The 23,322-nt window shown below is 44.2% G+C and overlaps 1 protein-coding gene across 3 annotated transcripts in view; it reads right to left on the bottom strand.

Moving 5' to 3' along the window:
• AVPI1 (arginine vasopressin induced 1) overlaps positions 1-14,198 on the bottom strand; it is a 41,589-nt gene extending 27,391 nt beyond the window's left edge. Inside the window, exons 1-6 of one of the 3 annotated variants that reach the window (XM_085606370.1) lie at positions 14,061-14,185; positions 11,299-11,575; positions 11,087-11,206; positions 10,898-10,995; positions 10,718-10,751; positions 3,026-3,388 (exon numbers count right to left, since the gene is read on the bottom strand). In XM_085606370.1, coding sequence (XP_085462496.1) covers positions 3,026-3,345 — 320 coding nt within the window. In that variant the 5' untranslated portion in view covers positions 3,346-3,388; positions 10,718-10,751; positions 10,898-10,995; ... (1 more) ...; positions 11,299-11,575; positions 14,061-14,185. Of the gene's footprint in view, positions 1-3,025; positions 3,389-10,717; positions 10,752-10,897; positions 10,996-11,086; positions 11,207-11,298; positions 11,576-14,060 lie in introns of all 3 variants that reach the window. The other 2 variants (XM_085606369.1, XM_085606367.1) reach the window with 2 other exon arrangements.
• Between the last annotated feature and the right edge of the window lie 9,124 nt (positions 14,199-23,322).

Raw genomic sequence — 23,322 nt, 5'->3', positions numbered from 1 at the left:
GTCCATAATCTGCGCCAGTAGATCACAGGACGAAGTGCCAGCTCTTCCTCCAGTGGTCTAATGCCTAGATCAAGTCTTAAAGGCACTAGCGGTGTACTCGGGGGAAGAGCTACTAGACACCTAAGGAATCTGTTCTCCTCCTTTGTCAGGCTGTCCAGGATTTTATGACCCCATAGCTCACTCCCATAGGTAACTGCCCCTCTTGCTTGGACCCTATAAATATGAAGAGGAGGGCCTATGGGTTTAAGGGTTGACCTATTCTTCCCCACCATTGTTAATATTCCGCCAATATGTTGCGCCAGCCTCACCCTTGTTTTCTCCTGATGTTCGCCCCACTCCAATTCCTCATTGAGTGTGACGCCAAGATATTCAAACGTGCTCACTCGGTCTAATACATTTTCCCCAATGCGAGGGATACGGTGAAACCTGGGTGGCGGATTGAAGGCCATAAATTTGGTCTTTGTGGTGTTAATTTCCAATCCGTGCTCTCTACAGAAGTCCCCAAAACCATCCAGAACACGCTGGATTCCCATAGGTGACTTGGAGAGAAGGAGGGTATCATCGGCAAACATAATTGCTGGGACCCTCCTTCCCGCCAACTTCGGGACATCCGAATTGGGGACCCCGTTAAGATGGTCAATGACCCCGTTAACAAAGAGGCAGAACAGGGTCGGTGCAAGTACGCACCCCTGTCTTACCCCTCTCTCAACGGGAAACTTATTCGAGAGTTCGCCCTGCGCACCGCACCTCACACGGGCATAGGTGTTTGTATGGAGGCGGATGATCATATTCAGGAGATCAGCTGGCATCCCCACTTTCGCCAGGACTTCCCAGAGCTTACCACGCGGAACAAGGTCGAACGCAGCCCTTAAATCTACAAATACAGTATAGAGGCTGCCACCCTCCAGCTGTATTATTTTCCAATATATAAGGGACAGCCTAAAGACCTGATCCACGGTAGAGATCTTCTGACGAAACCCAGCCTGAAGAGGGGTCAGGACATCCCTCTCCTCGATCCAGTCCAAAAGACGATCCAACAGAAGCCTCGCAAAGAGTTTCTGTGGAACGTCTATCAGACTGATCGGTCTGTAATTGGCGGGGAGCAAAGGTGAGCCCCTTTTAAAACTTCTATACACAATGGTACTTGGCACATGCCTTATTCTTCTAAAAATATTCCAAAAGATAGTATGATATATAAGCCTCAAAAAAGTCAAAATAACACTCCCAAGATGCGCGAAATATATGCAAGCCTATATTTTCAGACATTTCCTTTAAGTAGGACTAGATCGAGAGAGAGGGAGGAACGAGGGACTGTAGGTATGAAGAGTACATGGGAAACGCTGAGCGCTGGTGGATAAGGAACGTGCCCTTTCCATTCTAGGTAACGGCCTATTCCACTTACACTGACCAGAAACACACAAGTTGCTCTCATTAGAGGGCCAAGGCCGTAGGTGCTGTGCAAATCATAGATACCCAACTACACCTTCAACAACATAATGACGCCCATTTCAAAATGTGCGTGTATATTATATATAAAGTCAGGTAGAAATTCTGTGACAGCTACACCTCGTTGAAGTAAACACCAATAACTAAAAACAAAAAAGTACCTCTTCGCTGCACTCTTTCTAACCTCTTTATTCTAAATGGGGTCCTATAGGTTGGGTTGTTTCAACTAAAGCATCAACCCTTAGGCGCATTAAACTTTAATGATAACGTTAAACTAAATATTTAACCTAATTAAAGCTCAATTAAGGAATTATATTAAAACTTACTTTAAAGCTTAAACTTTCACTGAACGCTTTCATTTTAAGCTTTTAAATTATACCTTAATGCTAACATTAAACTAAAGCCTTAAACCTTAGGAGAAAAAGATTAAGTGCTTCCAACTATCCAAAATTGCCCTCGGTTAGTACTTCAGTCTTTACATAGAATGCACCGGGGAGGGGGATGGGCTAGAATTCATAATGATATGGCTTTTTAGCAATCTTTTTAAAATTTGTGCTGTATGTTTAACATTAATACTTCAGTCTTTAGATTGTATGCGCCGGGGGAGGGGAATGGACTAGAATTCATAATGATATGCCTTTTTAGCAATCTTTTTAAAATGTGTGCTGTATGTTTAACATTAATTATGTTTATTTTGTTTTCAAGTGCAGTGCATCTCATTATTGTGTGGTCTGATTCGCTAGTCTAGGCTTTATGAAGCTCAACACTTTAAGACAGTCACCTATAGCTTTCCTCTTTGTTGTTTTACCAATCACCACAAGTGAGCTACTGACCAATACTAACAACTTCACCTTTGGTTTCTGCTATCAATTTCATCCACGCAGAAGCTGCATGAACTCTTCTAGGAAACTACATATATTAAAACTGGCTCAATCTTAAACAAATCATCCAGGGACTCGTTTCCTGTTATTGCAAAGGTTCTGATGTGCTTTGTAGGGTAAGATTAAACCAACACTACCAATAAATGTCCCCAGAGCTACTAAGCAAAGCTGAGCTAGTTGGAAACGTTGTGAATCTTTCTTTCTTCATTACCACCTAATTAGTATACTCATAAAACACTAAACTAGGATGTTGTTGCCAAAATGCTCTCCACTTTCACCCTAAACAAGTCTGGGAAGGAGGAGGGTTCTTGGTTGTGGACCAGGAGATGTGGAAGGAGAGTAGGAGGGCAATTAAGATGGAAGGGCGCAAACCTTTCAGTGGTACATGAAAGACTACATGGGTATGGTGGAAATCAAGAGGCTTGAAAACTAGGAGAGAGAGAATAAGGAGCGGACCGCAAGAAAGGACAGGTATGTGAGGGTCAACAGATTAATCAGCAGCTGAGTCAGGGAAGAGGTGAAAAGAAGTAGAGATTTTGGGGTACAAGGAAGGGAATAACAATCATAAATTGACAATTAATTAATGAAAACATACTTTTATTGGACAGGCAACAAAAGTATACAGTAATTCTTCAAAAGCCTTGCTTGAATCCATGAAACAATGTCCATGTAAAGAAAAGAATAAACGCAAAACTTACCAGAGCTGGCTAAAATGTTGAACAGAAAGGACCCCTACATTGTCACCATTGACTACGGGAGGCTCTCGATTTAACACACGACGATTTTTCTTCCTTCTCAAGTGTTTCATTGCTTCTGCAATCCTTCTGTCCCCTGCATATTCCCAGATAATCCGCGCACGATCTTCTGCACTCTCATCACCATTGTTTTTGAAGAGGCTCTGTATCTGGAGCAGCTCCACCCCTTTGAAAATGTTGGCTATGCCCTTCTTCCTTGTTCTGGGTTCAGGCACTTGCAATGTAGGAGAAGGCTCACACACCACAGATGCTGGTGTGCCCATGAGATCGGAAGAAAACAAAACTGCGGGAGAGCAGAATGGAATACTGTAAAAAACAAAAAACATAATAGTGTCAAGAGGTTATGTAGATCAATAAGATCCCACATAAAAAGTATGAGCATTTTTTAATGAGTCGACCAAAATCCCAATCAAACCTACATGCATATATTTTTTTTACTCTACTACCAAATTTGAGGAACGTGGCTAGTTGGTCGAGAGCCAAAATATTTTGTTGGATAGATAAATCTCTTTTGTGACCAATTCTCAGTTTCACAGATGCCAAAACCTCTATACCGTACCTAACTACAACAGGTAGCTGGAAGTATATTTATCAGCACTGCAACTTGAAAATAAAACACATTAACAAATTTGTTGTGACAGCCAAGTTAGAAAAGTGTATTCGTTGTGGGGCTTCGCCATCAGCAAAGAGTAGGCTTCAAATGCTCATATCATTACTTCATGCATTTATCAGCTTTTAAAGTAGATTTGCACATCCCAACATTCTGGACTTCAAAGTAAATGGACACCTTGTAGGACTTCACTATAAACACAATCCAGGTTGAAGAGACCACTTCATAAAAGGAAACTAATTAAAACATTTTTTTTAAAGCATCGCCAAACCAATAGATCTGGGTTTAATGTGCTAATGCATGAAGAATTAACACAACAGAGGGAGAATTGGGATGAAACCAAAGGAGTGGACAAATATGACTATAGTTGTAAAGTGCCCCCTAGTGCAGTTCATTGCAGGCGGATGCACCCAAATACCCACCAGTATTAGCTTACAGATGAATATTCCAATAAGCTGAACAAAGATGTGACTGACAAAGTCTCAAGCCAATGGCTGAAAGAGGTTGGTTGGCGAACATAAACAGTTGAAAGTGGCAGATCCAATGCCCACTCTGTGTATAGTGTTAGCAGTAGGTGTGATGACAGCTGTATTGTCAAAACCCAGACCAAAAAGAAGCTGATGACTTTGTAAGAAGAAGCCGGTAATAAGTAATTGCAGCCCCACAATCCTCAAAATGTTTGCATTCTGGGAACCCTTAGTAGGTAGCCCAAACAGAGGCATAAGACCCAGGTCTGAGCAGCTAGGGTGGCAAGGGTGGATGAGCCTTGCCAATCGTAAGGAGGATGTATGGGTTCTCAAACATGGAGGAAGTGGCATGGGCACAACCGACTGCAAACGGTTTCCATCTTTTTTTAAAAGGTGAAATATGGTGGAATGAGAGGGAAAGTGACAGTTGACAGCAGCACTTCTCATCTTGACAGATGAGAACTGAGTCGTAAACATTGCTCTGCTACCATCTTCTGGCAGTGCATCAAACATGTAGTTTAAAATGCTTAGTAGTCTTTCAAAAAACAATGCATCGAATGAGTAAAGGCTGGGAATGAGCTTTTGGCCCACTTTTTAGTCTCTGTGATAGAAGATTCAAAAGAGGCTCAGGCGAGTGGTTGCATTAACCTACGAGTAATGGCTAGTGGGGTAAAATAATATAGCTGGTTTGGTTTACCTTGTCTTGAAACATTACAAACCAGCACAACGGAATAAAGAGTGTTCTGCCCTACTAGAGTGTTATGAAGTGTCTTATGATTCAAAACAAATACCATCTTTCTCCAGGTGAGCAAATAACTTACGGAACCTTTTCGGATTTAGTGTGCTACAAGCAGGAGACAGGGAGTGACAATGTCCAAAAGAAGCAACTAACACTCACTGAGGATTGGTCTATAATTACTAAAGTCATTGCACATAAGTTGCTACACTTACAGTCAAGGTTGGGTACAATTCTATGTAAAAAGATGTGGAAGTCTGTCAGTCAAGGAAGCTTTATTCGGCTGCTTTTTAAGACTGACATAAAAGCACATAAATAAGAACATTATCATTTCATAATATTTACAGCAGTATAACAATAAAAGCAATAAAAACTCAGTTCATTTTATACAAGATACTCCAATTACAACTCAGTAGTTATACAACATTTCCTATATTGAAGCACCTTCCTTAAGAACATTGCTAATCTCCACGCTATATGCTTATTTTCCAGTGGCTGGAGTAAAAGCACGGCTGGGCGACACTGCCTAAGCCCCTGATTTTTATTTTTAATGGAATAATCCATACTTTCCTTGGCTCGGTATAAAATTTGCAGAACAAGACTAGATGCATAGTGGATTGTTCCGAGATTTTGTCACAGGGACACGATAACAAATCATGGGACCAATCATTCATTTTCGGTAATTACACTAATCTATGTACATTTCCCAATCTGAACCTAGTTAAAAGAAATCTGTCGAATGTTCCGGGTACGAAAGATAGGTAAGGCTCCATCCCCAGGGTTGTACGTAACAACTGATGTTGCCTGGCACTCATTTTAGGAATTTCCCCTACAATTATGATAGATTCCAATAATTGGAGGCCCTCTTTTTTTAGTGTCTTTCTAGGAATCTCCAGCATGGAGGTTGGGTTTAAAAAATATTCTGGATGTCCCAGATCGTTCATGAAATCATGGACAAATCTAAACCAGGGAATCATTAAGGCCCCCTCCAACCTCAAGGTGTCTTGCAGGATCTCCCTATTTAACTTAGTCTGAGATTTACACCAAACTCTATGCCAAAAGAGTATTGGCTCTATTTTTATGAGATCGGCTATATAATGGAGACCCAGCTCCTCATGACAGACATACAAAGAGGTACTGGGGGGTACAGAAAGAATATACCTTAGGAAGGTGTTTTTAACTGTTTGTAGCGGAATGGTGTTTAGAAAACCCCACACCCCTGCCCCATAGGTTGCCATTGTAATACATTTGGCTTTGTATATTTGCAGGAGTTCTAGGGGTGGTTTCCTGCCTAGTTTTTTGGCAAAAGTTACTAGGGCTGATGTTGATCTAGTAAATGCCAGTTTGTTTTAGCAGAAATGGTTTGAACCTATGAATCATATTGATTAAATAAAATACCTAGGTAGGAAAGACTTCTGGTTGAAAGTAGCTTCTTCCAGTCTATGAACATTTCTCGTGTCCTCTGTGTCCCTTGTCTGCATCTCATGACGTAGGTCTTGGAGATGTAAGTATTAAGGCCTAAATCCTTCATAAAATCGCTGAAGCTGTCCAAGGCTCTCTGGAGGCCGTTTTGGGTGCGTGCCATTAGCACGGCATCATCCGCATAGAGAAGTGCGGGTATGCACCGGCCTCCGGCTTGGGGAAAGTCTTTGCCCTTCAATAGTAACGCTTCTCCTAGTCCGTTGATGTAAAGATTAAAAAGAAAAGGGGCCAGCACGCAGCCTTGTCTGAACCCTCGTCTAATGGGAAAGGCCTGGGTGCATTCCCCCCTCAAACCATACCGGACACTTGCGGTAGCTCCGCTGTACAACCGTCTTAAAAAAGCAATAATTTGGGGATCGACCCCTACTGCCTCAAGGACCTCCCACAGCCTGTTGTGTCTTACAGAATCAAAGGCTACGGTGAGGTCCACAAAAGCCAAGAAAAGGCTCCCTTTTTTTGCTCTAGTATACTTGCCTATCATGATGGACAAATTCAAACTCTGATCTATTGTGCCAAGACCGGCACGAAAGCCGTACTGTAAGTCTGATAAAATCTGGGTATCTTCTGCCCAATCTTGTAGGCGCTCTAGGACGACCCGCTCTACCACTTTGACTATGGAGTTCAGAAGGGAGATCGGTCTATAGCACCCTGGATCCTGGCAATCCCCCTTTTTAAAGATTGGGATAATTGTTGATTGCACCCAGGTCTTAGGAACTGTTGACTTAATGCTGGCATTAATGACTTGAGTTAAGATAGGCCCCCATAGAGGAACATTAAGTTTGAACATATCAACTGGAACCCCATCGGGTCCAGGGGCTTTACCAGCCAATGCCCTATTCACCTCTTCTAAAGTAATTTGCAGATCAACCCAATCACTATTATTTGTAGAAGTATCAGCCATTTGCCACCCCGGATTTCCTTGATCACTATATATCTTAGTGAAGTGGCTAATCCACGTTTCTTCTGAAATTGCTATTTCAACGGAGGGGCCATCCCTAGGCGATAAAAGGGGAGTCCTCAAGGCCTTCCAGAACGCGGTGCTGTCTTTCTGCAGGGCCGCACAGTGAAGGGCCTCCCAAGCGTTGTTTCGTAATGTGGGCTTTCTCTCTTTAACAGCCCCTCTATATTCCACTCTGGCCTGTCTGATTTTGGTTGGAGATCTGGGCAGCCTATGCAGTTCTGGGTGGTTCAATAAGAAATGTACAAGTGCCTATACTAATTTAAAAAAGAGAACTGCATAGGCAGCCCAGATCTCCAACCAAAATCAGATGTGGAAGGCTTGTAATAGTGTCAAGCTATGTTGACCCACTACATTACGTTAGAGAACATCAGCTCGTCAATAGCCATATATAGTAATTACTCACTTACGTGCGCCCATGCAGTATTCCAGTGTAAACTGAAAAAAGATAAATTAAAGGAAACACTTACCCAGATGGGCCCAAAATTATTGACCACATCAATGTTCTGTAAAATGAGAAACTTGATCTTTGATCTGCCAAGCAATGTCACAAATCTAATAATACAGCATGGATTTATGCAAAAAGGCACAACATGTGCTAGAATATTTCTCTTGCTGCATGCCTTGAAAAATCCCCCTTTAGAAAGGTAGTGCTGCTTTGCAAGCTCTGGGACTGTAACCCCATTAACCGAGCACTCACCTCACCCAACCCCCCAAAAAAGGTTGGGCGTGTTACATTCCACACAGTGCAGAATCTATGCCAAACAGGCATAATTCCAGCAACATGTGTGCATTGATTAGCCATCACGTAAAAAGTCAAAAGTCTCGACACAAAAGACACCGAGATCGACCTCTCAGAAAAGATGTGCCTCTTCTTCATCGAGAAATAAATATGAGAGCACGTTCACTACACATCAAGACTCAATAGTGTGGAACTCCCTTCCAGCAGATCTCAGAGTGGAAGAATGCTTCGTAAGGTGTTGCATGTACCTATTTCGTGAGATCATTCTACGCTCTGGAGGCACTCGCTTCACTCTGAGCTCTCCACTTTGATACAGCACAATTGGCTGGTCAGAGTCATAAACCGGTCATCCATATCCTGTCAACCAGTTGGCTGGAACATAACACAAACATCACCACTGCTTTACTGACATATCTCGACTATGTGAGCCATGTTTGCTCAAAAGATGCCTTCTGACTCTGCAGGGACCCGTTCTTCCACCTGCTCAACCTACTTACTTGGTATACACAATGCTGACATTACTATGTTACGTTTTCAGAGATGTGGCTAACACTGCATTGCCTATAGTATCAATCAATCAATCAATCAGTACATTTGTAGAGCGCGCTACTCACCCGTGAGGGTCTCAAGGCGCTGAAGAGAGGGGGGGGGGGGGGGTGCTGCTGTTGCTCGAATAACCAGGTCTTGAGGTGTTTCCTAAAGGTGAGATGGTCCTGGGTCAGTCGTAGGTGTGCGGGGAGGGAGTTCCATGTCTTGGCTGCCAGGTAGGAGAACGATCTTCCTCCGGTGGTGGTTCTGCGAATCCGTGGGACGGTGACGAGGGCGAGGCTGGTGGAGCGGAGCTGGCGGGTGGGTGTGTAGAGCGAGAGGCGGTTGTTGAGGTATTCGGGGCCCATGTTGTGGAGCGCTTTGTGTGCGTGGGTGAGCAGCCTGAACGTGATCCTCTTGTTGACGGGGAGCCAGTGCAGGTTTCTCAGGTGGGCGGATATGTGGCTGTGGCGAGGGATGTCGAGAATGAGTCGTGCGGAGGCGTTCTATATGCGCTGAAGACGTTTCTGAAGTTTGGCTGTGGTTCCTGCGTATAGGGCGTTCCCATAGTCCAGTCGGCTGGTGACGAGGGCCTGGGTGACCGTCTTTCTGGTTTCGGTGAGGATCCACCGGAAAATCTTTCGGAGCATGCGCAAGGTGTTGAAACATGAGGATGAGACTGCGTTGACTTGCTTGGTCATCGTGAGGGAGGAGTCCAGGATGAATCCCAGGTTGCGCGCGTGGTCCGTGGGTGTCGGTGCGGTGCCAAGCGTCGCGGGCCACCGGGAGTCGTCCCAGGCGGATGGGGATTGTCCGAGGATGAGGACCTCCGTCTTGTCCAAGTTGAGTTTCAGACAGCTGTGCTTCATCCATTCTGCAACATCTTTCATTCCGTCCTAGAGGTTGGTTTTGGCGGTGAATGGGTCTTTGGTGAGGGAGAGTATCAGTTGGGTGTCGTCGGCGTAGGAGATGATGTTGTGTTTGCGTACGATGGTGGCGAGGGGGCTCATGTAAATATTGAAGAGGGTTGGGCTGAGTGATGAGCCTTGGGGTACGCTGCAGATGATCTCGGTGGCCTCTGAGCGGAAGGGAGGGAGGCGGACTCTCTGGGTTCTGTCGGAGAGGAATGATGTGATCCAATCCAGGGCCTTTCCTCGGATTCCAGTGTTGTAGAGGCGGGTTATTAGGGTGCGGTGGCAGACGGTATCAAAAGCTGCCAAGAGGTCCAGGAGGATGAGGGCGGCTGTCTCTCTGTTGTCCATCAGGGTTCTGATGTCATCGGTGGCTGCGATGAGGGCGGTCTCGTGCTGTGGTTGGCTCGAAATCCGGACTGGGATGGGTCGAGCGAGTTGTTTGCTTTGAGGAATGCAGTCAGCTGTTTATTGAAGGTCTTCTCGATGACTTTAGCCGGGAAGGGGAGAAGAGAGATGGGGCGTTGATTTCTGCGTGTTTCCAGCTTTCAGGGAAGATGGCTGACGTGAAGGAGCTGTTTATGACGTTCCGGAGGTGGGGTGCGATGATGGTGTCTGGTTTGTTGAAGATATGATGAGGAAAGAACAAAAAACAAGCCAATGCTGCGTGTAAATTTGCCTACAATTCCCGTGGCCTGAATAAAACAAGGGCACTGACAACCAATTGTTTCGTTGGATTTAATCCTGTGAAAAATCTTTTTAGTTCACGTTTAGAAACATTTTTAACTGAAACAGTACATATTCATTACAAAAAACATAAAAAACTTGACTTGAAAATGACAATATTGAAAACACTTAGACACCACTGTGTTCATTCATACACTCACCCATGAGGCCAACATTCATACTACTCATACTACTCATGCACCCACAATAATATACAACATACGACAGAAATCTTCAATTAATAATCTTTACACAAAGGCCATCAAACCACTACTGTACATAATGATGAAGCTTAATGCTGTCTTTTTGCAAGATTGGCCGTAGAAAAAACAAGGTCTACGCGTTTCGAATCCCTTAGTTGGCAGGGATTCTCATCAGGACCGACACTAGACTGCAAACAAAGCAGAGAAACAAGATTTACTAAGCTGGCCCACTTTGTAAGTGAAAAACCGCATGGTCAAAAAGGGAATCTTACCTTAGTCTAAGGAACGGAGAACTCAGCCCAAACCCTAAAGAAAGGGAAAGCCGACAAGGTTACCTATTTCTGTGGAGTCTAATCTAGATCGCCACCTTACATCCTTTTTAGTAATAAACACACCCATACGACATAGAGACGACATAAACACGTAGTCTGGTTATTATTAGAGAGGCTTACGGGTGTGTAGAACGGTGTCTGGTTAACTGAAGGTGATTCTGTCTACAATCAGAAACAACCACGGGGTTTTCCGAGCGTTGATAGGTACTGAACGATATCTGAAAGCAAGAGCGACATAAAATGAAGGCGCGTCCTATCGCCAACAATGTGTGGACCTGAAATGTTTTGAAAAGGTCTCAGAGCGCTTACCTCCAAGGGAGGGGGGAATGGAGGAAAGATCTACTGCTCGGTCGTCTGATGTCCGGAGCAGGAACAAGCGCGGCGTGGGTTTAGCCGGCCGTTTTGCAGATTATGCCACAGTCAAAGTCTCTAAAGGAGAAGAAGGGGCTACGTCAGGTTACTAATGCCAGGAAAGTCCTACGGTGTTCGTGTAATCTATTTTGAAAGCGAGGAACTGTTACCTGGAGAACCGGCGTTGTCCGTGTCTTTTTTTCTGGGAGTTAATCATCCGTTAGGTACCTGTAATCCTATTGGGGCATCTTTAACCCATACGCATTGTTTTTCTCCAGGTGGAAGTTCAGGTCCCCAAGGAGGATGTACTCTGGTGACCACCTAAGTCCATGCTGATCCTATGGGTTGCATCCATGCCAAATCATCACTCTGCAAAAGTACCTGAGGCAGCTACCTCTACAAAACCTCAACATATGATAAAATAAATATCAAGAAAGAGCCGGCTGTCTGTGAAAAGAAAAGAAATAGAATGACCTGGTGTCAAAATGAGAGAAAGCCAAAGAGTACAGAATAAAAAAATTAAAAAAAAATATTGATTCCACAATAATTTAATATGGCCGGGCAGACGAAAAAAGCAAAAGGCACAGGCACAATTGACCCTAGAGAATAGTAAGGATCGCAAGGTTTGGCAATCATATAGGTACTCTTTTTTAGGTCTCGCTGAGCCAGCGCATGCGCTGCTCTGCGAGAAAATAAGTGTGTGGGTTTCCAAAGTGCTGCCACAGGCTTTTGGTGGCCTAGTGCTTGTGTTTCATGCGATCGTGCACGCGCGCAGCCGCCATCTGGCTTTCTGTAATGGCTCATTAAGCCTTACAGCGCGTGATTCCCCTCCCCTACCCCCTACCCCCTCCCTTCTCCCACCTCATCAGCTTTATTTTCCTATTCACTTTCATGGCCGCGTCACTTTCGCGGCCGCGCGGCCATTGCTTATTCTTTTTTGTTAACTCTAGTTTTTCATCTTGCTCTTTTGCGTTGAAGCTGCCTACTTCTCTTTTTTGCGCCTTTAGTTTCCCTTTTACTCATACACTCTTGTTTCTTGTTTTAACGATTGTTTGCTCTCTGATTCTGTGAATCCGTCTATTTCTCTTGTTCATTATGATTTTTGGTGCCTTCATTCTATAACGCTGTCTAACTCCTTACTTCTCATGCTATTTGTTTCTGAAACTTTTGTTTCTGTTAACTTTGCAACTGCTCATTACTCCGTTTTGGTCTCCATTGTAATTGCTTCACTGTATAATGCTCCCTCTTAGTCTTTTTATTTTACCTTTCTAATTCTTTTTTCTTTCCGTGTAATTCTACATTTCCGTATTATAAATAGGACAGTTTCACATCTTGAAACATGCTAGAAAGTGGCGGCATTGAGTCCGCTTTGGCCCAGTGACTTCAGCTGTTGTAGTTCTGTATGACTCCAGCCCTGATGATTCCACTCTTTAGAGACTTGGCAGATATGAACCCTCTGGATATTCATATGTTTAACTGATGAGTCATATTCCCTCCTGGATGGGAGTGCTCATAGCTGTTGCTTGCAAGGTTTTACCCTCAGACATTGACTATTTTTGCCGTGCTCTGAATATCCCGTGACCACTGCATGAATTCGCTTTTTTTTTTTTGCAGGATGCATAATTATGTCTCTTTAAACCTTATAAAATAGTCATCCGTCAAGTGGTTTATTAAAAACACAATTATACTGTTGTTTCTTATAGTAGCAGAGCATAAGCCGTGGGATTGGCGATTATGTAACTCGGAAATACAAACATTACGCACAAGGGCCGCTAAAAGATCAACAATCGTCTCGGCTACGGGCGTTAGGTTGAATTTACGGGAGTCTTATGTGAGTAATGTATAATTGGTCACCTAAGTAAAATCAGAACGTCTTTTATCAACAACGTATTACAGAAGGTAGTAAGGCATTTTTTCGAGTCTCAGGGTAGCCTTGGTGTGAGTGAGGTCTGCTCTGCTTCGTTTGTCTGTTGGCAGAGTAGGTCCGCCCATTTGCTGTTCTTCAGTGGCATAGGTGGTAATTTAACATGATGCCTTGACAGCTCTAGTTCATGTCGTTTGTTCAAGCTAATTTTGGAGACTAACTGCCCAACATTATGGATAACGAATTATGGGGTATATCATCAAGGACCGGTGATAATTATCGCTAGGCGCACTTAGCGCTAGGATAATTATCACCAGGTAACGTGGAATTTTATCGCTGAGATAGCGTGCTATTAGCAATGCTTATCTCAACAGCGATACATTTCCAAGCGCTAACTGCCAAATGTGAGATTATCGCTGGAAATCCGTGAGATTATCGCTGAAGTTTGGCGATAGCTTGATGATAGGGCAAGGCATACTTAGCCATGATATCCACCTTACATAGGATATTATGGCTAAGTCAGTCTTGAAGCAGGCGTAAGGAAAGTAGCGATAACAGAGGTTACGCTACTTTGCTTGTCGCTCTGCAGGTTAGCTTGCCCATTGATAATTGGAGAAATGTCGCTTAGCGACATTTCTCCAGTTATGTCAGGGCAGGAACGCCCACTTTGCATGCATGATGCACCAACCCATGTCCTCATTCCAGTTTTGAAAGTCTGGCCAGTCCCCACAGTGTTGCAATATTTCGTTTTGTTACTCCTTATCCTAAATTTACCCATAGTCTAGTGTACTCTGGTATTCCATCGTCTCCCCAGATAGACGATATTAATCGTTTTGGGGTGATCTCAATCACATTGTCCAGTATCCAACCCACACAGTCTCGAGTTTCCTCCCAGTAGCCTGTATCTTCGGGTATGCCCATACTGTGTGAAAGAACAAGCCCAGCTGTGCGCAGCCACTAAGATAAATCGTATTACACTATAGTACATCTAACTGGAGCTCCGATTACATCTACAGATATACCATCTGCTACTGTTATCCGTAAAATAACCACTTCACCTTTACTTACTTAGATCGTCCGTAAATTCAGTCTAATGTTCAGCATGTAAATATTAATTTTCGTATAAGTGCCATTTGTCAGTAGTTGTAGCACTTCCGGGTCGACTCGTCATAAACCAGTCAATGCCACGGCTGAACACATTCTGGGAGTCGCCTGGGACTGGCAGGACCTGCGATGTGTAAGGTGGCCTAGGATTGGAGTATTTATGGCACCTTAGCGAATCCTAGTGCTATGCACATTATTTGAAATGCTGATTGGCTGCTGACTACACTTACTCTGTCTGAGGCGTTCTCCGGCGTTATTCGGGTACTGGAGGCTAGTGAGCGTCTGCTCGGTTTTCTGGCGGTCTACCTGAGTTAAGTGAGCCTGGCAGTGCGACCGGTGCCACCGCACCGGGTGCTGGCTTCCTGGGGGAGCCGTGTTTGAAAGTTCATTATGATTTTGAAGCACCTGCTGCAGCGTTTCTTTCCGCCGGCAATTATCAGGCCTCACATAAATGTCAGGATAACTCGTGTGATTAATTATCTTCCTGGAGAGAGATCAGCATTTTGTATAGTTGAGGTTTTGACTGCGGTGAAGTTAGTGCAGAGGGCTAATATGCCTGCTGCAAAGAACGTGTACCAAGTAGATGACAGAGTGCGACTGATGTAAACAGAGCAGCAGGTTACTGCTTTCAAAAGAGACATCCTTTTGTTACTTGCAATTTATAACTTAAAGTCCTAATATAGAATAACGAGCTATTAACTTTCATCCTAGAACTGCATACACACTGCAAAGTATACATTATTAGAACATTGATTAATGTTGCAAAAAGGGCTAATTTGGCTAGAAATCGATTCTTATTATTAAAGAAAACTCCCAACTATGCGGTTTCTTTTTCGACTCTGAGTTTGTGCTTCTCCACACCAAGCACTCTTAAAATATACTGCCTACCAGTATGGATGACATGTGACTCCTACACTTTTCGTCCTTTGGCTTATGTAACATCTCCTATACACTGATTTACACATGTATGATTGATTGTCTTTGTGTAATGTGTGTGATGCAAAGTGCTCGAACACCCTACACTGGTATGAGTGGCGCTATAACTAATGCAATGCATCTGAGAGAGTGTGGTTATGGAGACTTGCTCACTGTTAAAGGGTGCTAGTTAGAGAATCTGTGGTGGATGTGGTCATTGGGGGGCGCCAACAAACATTGTCGCCCAGGGCGCCACCAGCCAGTGCCTGGCAGATCTGGATAGGTGGGACTGGAGGGAAACAAGGGCAAAGGGATAGAGGAAGGGCAAGCATTTGGGACTCCTGCTTTGGGCCAAATTCACGCTATATAAAAACTGGAGAAAACAAGCATTTGCAGTGCAATAGGTCTCGCATTTACACGAGTTTAACCTATTGGCATTGTAAACGACAATGCCTTATATTTATGTTTTTAAAACAAAAATAAAAGGCATTGTTATTTGCAATGTCAATAGCTCAAATTCGCGTGAAAGCGAGACGTATTGCATTGCACAGGCAGGCAACCTTTCTGGCATTTTGATTCACTAAAAAGTGCCAAGCCTATACTGAGAATGGCTAAGAGCCCATCGCCATTCGCGGGTGGGCGTCATTAGTCGCTCCACCGTGATGGGTGGGGGCCCGAAGGAAGTGGGGTATGACCAGAAGTGGTCACGGGGTGTGCGACTGGGGGAGGGGCCGCAGAAAGACCCTTTAAATGAGGACTGGCGCCTGGTGGCCATCTCCTTGTCCCCTGATGTGCTGCGACGCAAGGTCACTGACCTATTGCATAGAGACGTTCATAACTTGTTACAATGACGTATTATATCTAGCAAGTACTAGATGCTGAGGTGACCTTACTTGGAGCTCTAAGATCTGGGTAACATGAGGGCTAGCTCTGCTGTCACAAGCTTTAGGTAGCAACGCTGATCGGGGGACCTGTCACCTTTTGGAAATAATGCCTAAAAACCGAGACACCCATGTGTGGGTGAAGGGTGGGAGAGGGGCCCGGTGGGCTAAGGAGTCATAAAGGAGGGGTCCGAATGGAGTGTGGCCCCTGCCTGGGCTCTCTTGAAATATAGGACCACACTGCCCACTATTTGAGAGTATCTGACATCAAGTGAAATACTTTTATCAACTAAGCTGTTTTCTTCCTCATTTCTGCCACTCATTTAATTATTAGTAATCTGGGAACTTATTAAGTATATAAATTTTACGTTTAGAGCCAGGTATGCCTTTTAATCAGAACTCCCAATTTACAGTAATAACCACAAGACATTTAGACAATTTCTATTAGAAATCGCAATTTGCCCTTCCTTCTGGCAGCGCCCTGGTTTCTTGACCACCAAGGGAGAAAACGGTTGGCAGGGCCTGGCGTAACCGACCTCCTAATTAATATAAACATGCAATTTCCTTTGAACGTGCTGCTTGTGATTAATATGTTCTGTACTGATCAGAGAACCAATTGTGTTTCCATCATGGCGGCGCACCGGGCCTCTGCGGGAAGCGGCGACACGAAGCAGTGGGCAGAGACAATAGAAACCGTGCCCGCCCCAGGGGACAAATTGTTCAGTTTGGCCAAGCTTAGAGGACCTTAAATATAGATGACGCGATTTGATGTCACTGATACGAGCCCGCTCTACTTCCTGTATTTAAATAATAAAGGGCAAATTACAACCAAGGAAGCCTTGTAATTGTATCTGAGCAGCTGTGATTAACAAAATGTACCATCCTTAAGAAATCAACCTTCCCCGGCCGGTGGATGTTGTGACGGGAGGGTACTGTGCGCACTGCACCTTTGTGGCTGAAACGTGAACCCGCCTGCCTCGTGCAGTCTGATGGGTGCTGCGGGCGGGCTCTTTTGAAAAGGAGCAGGTTGTTTGTGAGGTCTGGTAAATGAAGCCTACATCGAGATTGCCAAGAATATGAAAGGCAGCGGTGCTGGTCGTAATGTGGTGTTAATGTTGTTAACTGGACCAAAGCGGCCTCTTTTATTTTAAGTGATGATATTAGCGTATGACAATTACATTTTTCGGGTTGTGTGTGTTGTTACGGGTAGTAAAGTGACCTGTAAGTAGGGTGACCAGATTTTAAACAAGTGCGGTCCCGATAGTGAAAGAGGACCGCTCTGCAGCCGGAGCATGGGGATCTCTTGTCTTTATGGGGCCATGTGTTTCTAAATAGAAACACATGGCCCCATAAAGATAAGAAAGTACTTTGCGACAGCAGCAAAGCAGGTGACCCAGTCCGGATCGGAGGCGAAACGTCATCTACAAAAACCCCTCATTTCCAATGGCAGGCCACCGTTTAGCATAAAGGGTGACGCCAGCCAATGTAAATGAGGGGCGGGGCTTCAAGTCCCTTTCTGAAAACCCTTCATCCACAAATTCTCTGGCCGAGCGAGCAGCGCTTTGCGCTGCAATGCACGCAAGACCTAAAAAACAGGATAGACTCGGGCTGTTGACCATTTCCCGGTGACTACAGAACGGTGCTCGTGTGGGGTGGTGTTGGCTAGGGCTCGTGTGATGACTTCATCATTTACTGACTCTGGATTTCTCGACTTGTGACCCTGGATACAGCATGTTAAATGGTAGTGGAAAGTCTACCTCGGTAGTTCTGATTCGTCTTGGCATGCACGAGACATATTGCATCAAACCCACACAGAGGTTGGCAAGCAAGATAGTTTAAGAGCCGAGCGAGGGTTCTGGCATGGTGCATAAGAGTTATAACATGAAACGAGCCCGCAAAGAATTGCAATTTGAATCCTGAATTGCAAATTACAGAAATTACATTTGTGCTACACTGATGTACAAAAGCCACATTTACAGTTACATAATATAACAGACAGCGGCAAAATCGTGGACAGCAGCACTGTAACGTAACACCAGGCCCGGCTCCAGGAATTTTTATTTGGGTGGGCCAAGGGTGCATTTGGGTGGGCCACTGTGGGCCCAATTTGTCTCTTCTTGTCGTAGCCTGCAAGCCCTAGATTACAATATATCTACTTGCAAACAGTCATCATGATACAACGGATCGATTCTGTGTGTATACAGAGCATGTGGAGAGTTATTTGAAAGTAAGAGTAATGTCTGGACCTAAGTTCAAACCCTCAAATTCCAGCCGGCCAGGCTTCAACACAAGTACTTCCAGGCCCGATTATCCACTTTTCTACCATCCATCTCCTTTGAACTTATCTCACAGCTGACCAAGGGCCCCAGCTCCATATCAGCCACCATCCAGCTTTACTTGAATTATTCCAGTAAAAAAACATTAGTAAAATCACCTTCAAACTTAAAACATTGAATATAGCAATACATATAATTAGCACACACTTTAACCCCTTCGGCGCTCATGACGGAACGGTCCCGTCATGAGCGTCGGTTGAGCTGTGCTCATGACGGAACCGTTCCGTCATGACCACGCCCGCGCAAGAAACGGTCAGCGCTCAGCGGGAATCGGCGCCGCATCGAAGGGGTTAAAATATGTTCCACAGTTGCCGAATGACCTGACTTCTCATTAAAAAAATACAGAAAGGCCATGACAGGACCGGCTTTAGCGCTAGTGAGAAAGTCTTTTTTGGCGCCCCACCAATGACCTCTTTCTCCGCAGATACCATTAGTACAACCCTCCAACAGTGCCCTTCATCTCTCCGTAGCCACTCTCTCATATGCATTTCAATTTGTTGTATAGCTCTACTCATATCAGTGTAGGGTGTCACAGTACTTTACATCACGCTCACGTTTCACAGAGACAATGAATCTTACAATTATGTAAATCAGTCTATAGGGAATGTCACATAAGCCAATGAGAACTGCAAGGTGTAGGAAATACATGTCATCCATACTGGTGGGCAGTATATTTTAAGAGGGTTTGGGCTGGGGAAGCACAAACTCAGGATTGAAAGCATACACCAGTGGTTGGGGGTTGGCTTTACTAATAAATATGTATATCGGCCCAAATTCTATTTAGCAACATTAAAATAACGAAAGACTGGGGAAGTTCTAACTATATAGTAACACAAAAAAAGTGAAGTTCTTTCTATACCATTCATGTTTGTATGCAGCTCTTTGATGGCAGTTCATAGGTCACAGCTCTATGTTAGGATTGTAACTTCTGAACCGCAAGTAAGGCAAAAATCACTGTGACAAAGGCAGTAACCCATAGAGCTATCCACATAAAACACAGTTTATCTGCATTTCAAAACTACCAACAGACAAAGGATTGGTCTCCAGCAGTATCAATAATCACCAGTTACCCGGACATTTTTATTGTTTTCTTGCATCCATGGCCATGATAATGATAAAACAATGTAAATTAAGCATGCACAAAGTATGTGCCTTGCTGGGCCTGTGCAGATTTTAAAAATAAAAACAAATAGTAACACATTCTCTTACCTACTCCTTTAGTCAAACTTTGTGTCACAGACTGAACTGATAAGCAGCTACAGGGGTCAGTAAAGGTGAATCAGAAGAAACAAACTTATTTTCTCCAGTGCTGAACAGAAAAGGAAATATTCACACAGCACATGATGGTAGGCAAAAGTTACTCGGTGCCAAATAAAGAATTATTCTCCTTCGCCATGCCCCTATTGTACCTACACAATGCAGCCCAGCTTTCTAAAAGGAGTTGGGTGATTGAAGATGGCTGTGAGAAAGAGCTCAGGCCCAATCACGCAACTCCCAGAATAGGAAGAAAAACAACGTTCGGAGGAACATTTTAAATTATAGTGCCCATTTTCAAATGGCCTTCATGTCCTCACTACGAGGGCCAAGGCTCATGTTTGGCTGGGCCAGGCACATGTTTGGGTGGGCCCGGCCCACCCGCTTGAACCAGGCCTGCGAAACACAGGAACCAAATGTTACATAACATAACATTAACTACATAACGGCTACAGTACGGAGTTACCCTGCTATATTTAGAGAAGGGTGGCTAAAGGAGACCAAGAGATGACGTCTTGTGTCCTTATGCTGCAGCACACATTTTAGAAATACTGTGTGTAAACTGGCCCTGGCCCAAAGCGTTTTCAATCTTTCCTTCCCTATAGTAACATCCCCTTTATGTTTGAAAGATGCCCGGTCAAGGGAGCGGGCAGGGCTTTAAATGGGATGAAAAAATGGGGGGGGGGGGGTCTCTCAAAGGGGCGTGGCCAATGTAATTAAGGGCGTGGCTTAAAAACACACACGCTAAATATCTGTGCTTAGCAAAGTCGCCCAACTTGTATTTTTCTGTTTCTGTCATTGCATCCAAATATATGGTACAACAAGTAACATCATACCTACAACAAGTCACGACTATTGGTTTTGTCAATGGTTGTTAGTTGCATAAGATAAATAAGCAGGAAAGATGGCTTGTATATAATATTGAAAAGGCTTCGACTTAAAGCCCTGGTGACACCACGACAATGATGCTGCTCCTGAGTTTCAAAAAGAGAAGGGAAATCCAGAGAGAAAAGGACTCTCTTTAAAGGATTTCCCTTCCCCTACAACGCTCACCTGGCATGACGTCATGCCATAACTTCTCCACTAGTGAGAAGTGAGCAGTGTGAGCAGCACACATCGATGTGCCTGCTGTCACTGCAGCCCGGAGAAAACGGGCCCAAAACAGAGCCCGAAGGAGACACGTTTCGAGGCCCCCTTTAAAAAACTGCCGGTGCTCAGCACCGGTGAGACCCGGCCCACTTAAAGCCCTGGGAGCGGGGTGATAGAGCGCCATGTTGTTCTGAAATTTGTAGGGGTGCATTATAATCACTGGTAGTCTACACCCATATATTTAGTTGGATTTTATTAACGTGTGGCTTAGAAATGTAGTACTAAAAGCAGCATATATTAGTGCGAATAGAAATGTAACCAAGTCATTTATGAAGTCTAATGTAATGTTTAGTTGAAAATGTATGCTAGATGATACATAATGCATTAGCTCATGTATAATGTGATGTATTGGGATTTAAACGTGCACCATATTAAAGTCTGCACATGTAGATTTGCTTATTCATGTATGCTATTTAATGAATATCAATGCTTATAGTATGATTCTAGAAATGTGTGTTTAAATTGTGTAAAGGCCTGACCGTATACACGTTTAAGAGAAAGGCATATTAATTTCTTATGTTAGCTGAATATTGTAGGCTGAAAATTGCTTCCCTTGAAAAGGCTCCTTGGGTTTGTGAGACTCAGCAGATCTTAGAGAAGTGGAAAATGTCTCGTTCCCATGTTTCTGTTGCAGGTGCAAGGACTCCTAGCTTATTAGGAAGACTAACCCTTTGTTTTAAGAGTTAGGATGGTATGAGAAGCCAACACGGGAGTATACTGGAATGTAGGGATGATACTTTCAGCGGAGAAGGTTCCTGGGAGCCAAGATCAAGCTAACCGTCTTTTGATGAAGTACAAGTTTCGGTGGAAAAGTACCGGAGGAAGACCTGGCTGAAGAGGTGTGACGAAGGGCGTGTTCTATGATTTGGGGATTTTGAATTCGGGACAGTGCCCCGGGGCTTGAGCAGTTGAGGATTAGATGGGAAGCTAGAAGGAGCATCTTCGAACGACCTCTGTACTGAGCAAAGTGAGTGTACTTCTAAGGAAGTCTTCACTTCTGACACCTTTTTCTATTCTCTTGCCTGGGGAAAATGCTAAGTAGGGATGTCACCTTAGAAATAAAGTAGGGATAGACTAATTGATTTTTCTTTTAGGTGAATGACTTCTAATATAGAGATTGGAGCAGTTATTGGTTGCCTAATGCTTCTGGAGCTGACTATTCTTATTCTGAGTCGGATGAGACTCCTGCGTAGGATATTCTTTGTACTAGTGCCCATTTATTTTCTTAACCTCGTGATGAGGTGCTTGTATGTGCAATTATTTTTGGCTTTGTAATAAACCCTTAAAATTTTAGATTCGGGGTCAGTGGTCCTTTAGAGTTCAATTTCGATTTGTTAATTATGTGCTAAAGTTGGATTTCCTCCCCTTTACACTATTTAGCAGATAGAAAGATCCTGGCAACCTGAGAGGATTCTTGGTGATGGTAAGACAGATAAGAATCCGGCTTTATCAGTTGGTAGCAGAGTAGGATGGTTATCTCTGATAGTAAGGGGAGATTTAGATCAAGATAAGAGATTACCGAGCCCTATAGAATTCTGGCAATGGCGACCTATTGTATTGTAAGTGGCAGAAGACGGCAGCTGATGGAAACCGACAGAGAGTAGCGTTGCGGCAAAAGCAGCAGTTCATGGTAGAGTGAGTATGAACAGGGGAATGTATTTTGTAGATTGCGGTGTTGATTTGATTCTGTGATGTCTTGCGGAGTTGGAATGAGGGTTTAGTGATTGTGAGATCATGCTGTGAGTGCGCGCAGCCCGGGGATTCTTAGGCTCGACGAGTAGTCTGAGAAGTTGTGGTGTAGAAGACACCCAAGGTAGAATTGTTGACCATTGAGAGGGGAGTCGTGAGACGTCATCGATTACCCAGACCGAGATAGGGGGAGCGAATGTGTGAGTGCGTGAGAAACCGACACTGGTCGCGGGTTGCTGTATGTGAAACATCAAGCGTTTGAAACCTATCAGTTGAGGCGATTGTCCGGTCGTTTCGCGGACAGACAGTTGCCAGATTTGAGGTCAACAATTTCGAGAGACTGTCATAGACAGTCAGAGAGGTGATTTTTTCGGTCGTCTCGTGGGCAGATAATTACTTCAGAGTGTGAATGGGACGAATGCAAGAGTGAGAAGTGAATTGTGAAGGAGGGGAACTGCTGCGAGTGGAGGAAGTGTGACGTCATAAGGTGCCACGCTGCGATAGGTCGGTTAGTGTGGTATTGGTGGATTGACACCAGGAAGTGAACGAAAATATTGTGGGCGTACAAAAATTAGTTCATCATGAAATGTTTTAAAGTTTTACGAGAATTGTGTAGAGGTGACAGACATGTGGTTACTCGGGGAGGAGAGGATACCCCAGCACATTATATGGCAAAGAATGTGGGATTGCATACTATAATTTGGCTTGAAAATTGGCATAACATGACTCAAGGAGAGGGAGAACTGACTTTCCCCCGGTATGGTACTTTCAGGTTGGATGTGTTGTATCAGTTGAAATCTGTGATGTCCTCTTTACGACCGCTGTCTAGACCGACACAGTTTGAGGCACTACACGCATGGATCAGAGCAGCTTATGACAGGAAAAGAGAAAGAAGTCAAGAAAGAGTGAAGAAGTCGATCAGGGCATTCCTAGATGCGAGTTGGGATGCACTAGAGAAAAGGTGGAGAGTGGAAACGATTGAGGGGGATAGATTGTACCCGC

The sequence above is a fragment of the Triturus cristatus genome, chromosome 1_2 (assembly GCF_964204655.1).
Source record: "Triturus cristatus chromosome 1_2, aTriCri1.1, whole genome shotgun sequence".
Classification (NCBI taxonomy): Eukaryota; Metazoa; Chordata; class Amphibia; order Caudata; family Salamandridae; genus Triturus; species Triturus cristatus.
The sequence above is the reverse complement of the archived record's forward strand: the minus strand, read 5'-3'. Positions and strand labels throughout refer to the sequence as shown.